Below are 2557 nucleotides of genomic sequence, written 5' to 3'. Positions count from 1 at the left end.
TTTCTTGTGACGAGAATATGAAAACTTATTTTTGGTTCTAATCGATGGGCCTCCTGACTCCTATTACAGTCAAGGCTTTGCCTACCTATATTTTGTCGATTTTATGTTTTCACAGTAACTACTGTGGATAACTAAATTGACTTCAGACCTCATTTAATGATTGTTAAAGTCGTTGGGTTAAATTCATTCGACCAAACACACAGAAGAGATTTTTCTTTTATCTGTTTACGTTTTTAGCTTTAACATCCAAATTTTTTAAGGTATCCAATAGTTATTTCTTTAATTTCCTTATTTTTTGGGGATAAGATCTCAATAGGAAAGTTTTTTTTACCAAGGGCCCTAGTAAGTACGAGTTTTCTTTTGGAGAGAATGGCCCTCATTTTTTCATGACGTCATATAGGGTCAACTGGCATGCTAATGACGTCATCACCAGACCTTTTGTATAGCCGTGGTATTAAAACGGCATGACGTGTGGTCGTATGACGTCATTAAGGCATTATATACGTGTGCCTAGACTCAAATCACCTCATTAGAGAAAGTTTTTGAATAGCTAAATAAGTATGTCACTCATGAAGAAAAAATTTGTCAGTCGGTTTCATAACCAGTATATTTTGACGGATACTGTTCTAGGAGAAGGTGCTCAAGGAAAGGTTTTTGTTGCGAAAAGACGACACGACTATAAGAAAGTAGCTGCAAAATTTATTAAGGATAAATCCCCTTACCTCAAAAAGCTAAAAAAGGGTGAATTTGTGCCAGACGAAGTTTACTTCTTAGACAAAGTGAAGTATATCGACGGATGTCTAAAAATGGTTGATTATTTTGTGGAGAGAGAGGGATGCTGGATTATAACGGAATATAACGAGACGTCAATGACTCTACGTGAATGTATTGAAGAATATGGAAGCCTAGATGAATCCACAGCTGCGTACGTTTTCACACAATTAGTCAGTGCAGTCTTAAACATGGAAAATGCTGGAATTGCCTATAAAGATTTAAAGTGCGACAATGTTCTGGTGGATGATTCATACACTGTTACGATAATTGACTTTGGTTCTGCTACGTCATTGGATGACCTAAATTATTTCTACAGTGAGGGATACGTTCCTCCCGAAGTTGAAGAAGATTTGTTGAATTATATGTTTGATACAGTAACATCTTGGTCGCTTGGAATAATTCTCGGATCAATCCTGATTGGGGCAGAACCATTTGAATTGGGTCTACGGTCTTACAACGTTAAAAAGGTGATATTTAGAAGGATGAAAAAGTGCAGATTTTCGAAATTGGCTTGGGAGTTAGTACGCAGTTGTTTGGAAGTGAAAACTGACAAGCGGTCAGAAATAAGAGAAATCATACACAGACACCCATGGTTCCATGATTACGTATCTAATTTTCCTAGAATCGAAAACAAAGAAGAAAAGACGAAGGAGTTGCCAATGAAAAACAAACAACAGAAAATAAACCAAGTTTGTGACTGTTCACATCTAAAAAGATTCTGGAAGAATCAAGAACTTCTAGTGAGCACAAATTTGACAAAACTCCTCACAATTGCAGGAGCTAAGTGTTGGAGGCAAAAATATACCAAGAACACCAACATTTGGCAGGCAATAAGGCAATGCAGCTCAACCCTTGACAAATTGAGAGTGCACCAAAACAGTAATTGTGTAAGTAGTATGAATGGAGGAATCGCATCAAGTCTGGGAAAACAATTGGATCGCACAAATTACTTATGTCAATTCTGGACGACCCTTTAAGTCATATCATGTCGAGAAATGAATCCAAGCGTCCTAAAATTTATATTCTGTTATGTTTGATATATTTGTTCTTTGGAAGTTAAGTTATATACTAAATAAAATTTACATATATTTCTTAATATTAGACACACTTTTGTTATCTTATGTAGGTTACGCAAATTCAGGGGCATGGTTTTGTTAAGATTATCAAATTTTAGGGGGAAAAATGGGATAATCTTTTCTCAAACTTACGAGATTGTTTATAAAAAAAAAAAATATGTGTTAATTTTTGCACTAAAATTTGGTACTTACTTTTGCAGTGGAAATAAGGTAAAAAAAAAAAAATAGGAAAACTCCCAACATGCATTTGGGAGTCCAGATTATCATACATTTCCCTTTTTCCTCCATCTTATCACACTTGTATTTTGGTTTGTTTTATGAGACTTTCTGGGATTGGTTCAAATATTAAGCCCAGAAGAGCTCTGAAAGTTTCGCTTAACTAGTGTACCTTACTCTCTTTGCCATATTAAAAAAGAGCTAAGAAACCTGTTAGATAGAAAGATAAACTTTTATTTTCACAAAAATTTTCTTCGCACTGCCAAATTTCTTTGGTATAGTCACATTAAAAAGCAAATGCATAAAAAACACTAATAAATCCTTCTGATTTTCGTTATACATTTTTACAAAACTAGGTATAAAACTTTTCGCTAACCGCTGATGAGCACACCATACCGGTTGAAGTTTCTCGACAAGCACTGCAACCCTGTGCGGGATTTGTTTTTTTGTGAATTGAGGGGGGTAAAAGGTTTTGTGGATTGGGTGGATCA

At 35.3% G+C, this 2557-nt stretch overlaps 1 protein-coding gene across 1 annotated transcript; it reads left to right on the top strand.

The window, feature by feature from the left end:
• Window positions 1-560: 560 nt before the first annotated feature.
• LOC148950034 (serine/threonine-protein kinase pim-1-like) lies at window positions 561-1751 on the top strand. The gene has a single exon (XM_089091465.1). It carries the CDS (start codon window positions 561-563, stop codon window positions 1749-1751), a length of 1191 nt encoding a protein of 396 aa, XP_088947591.1.
• The last annotated feature ends 806 nt before the right edge of the window (window positions 1752-2557 follow it).

This window comes from Artemia sp. Qi Xiang Cuo, chromosome 7, assembly GCF_049724085.1.
Source record: "Artemia sp. Qi Xiang Cuo chromosome 7, ASM4972408v1, whole genome shotgun sequence".
Taxonomy (NCBI): domain Eukaryota; kingdom Metazoa; phylum Arthropoda; class Branchiopoda; order Anostraca; family Artemiidae; genus Artemia; species Artemia sp. Qi Xiang Cuo.
The sequence above is the reverse complement of the archived record's forward strand: the minus strand, read 5'-3'. Positions and strand labels throughout refer to the sequence as shown.

Coding starts and splice junctions, on each gene's coding strand:
- LOC148950034 (XM_089091465.1), top strand. CDS start 561: ATGTCACTCATGAAGAAAAAATTTGTCAGTCGGTTTCATAACCAGTAT.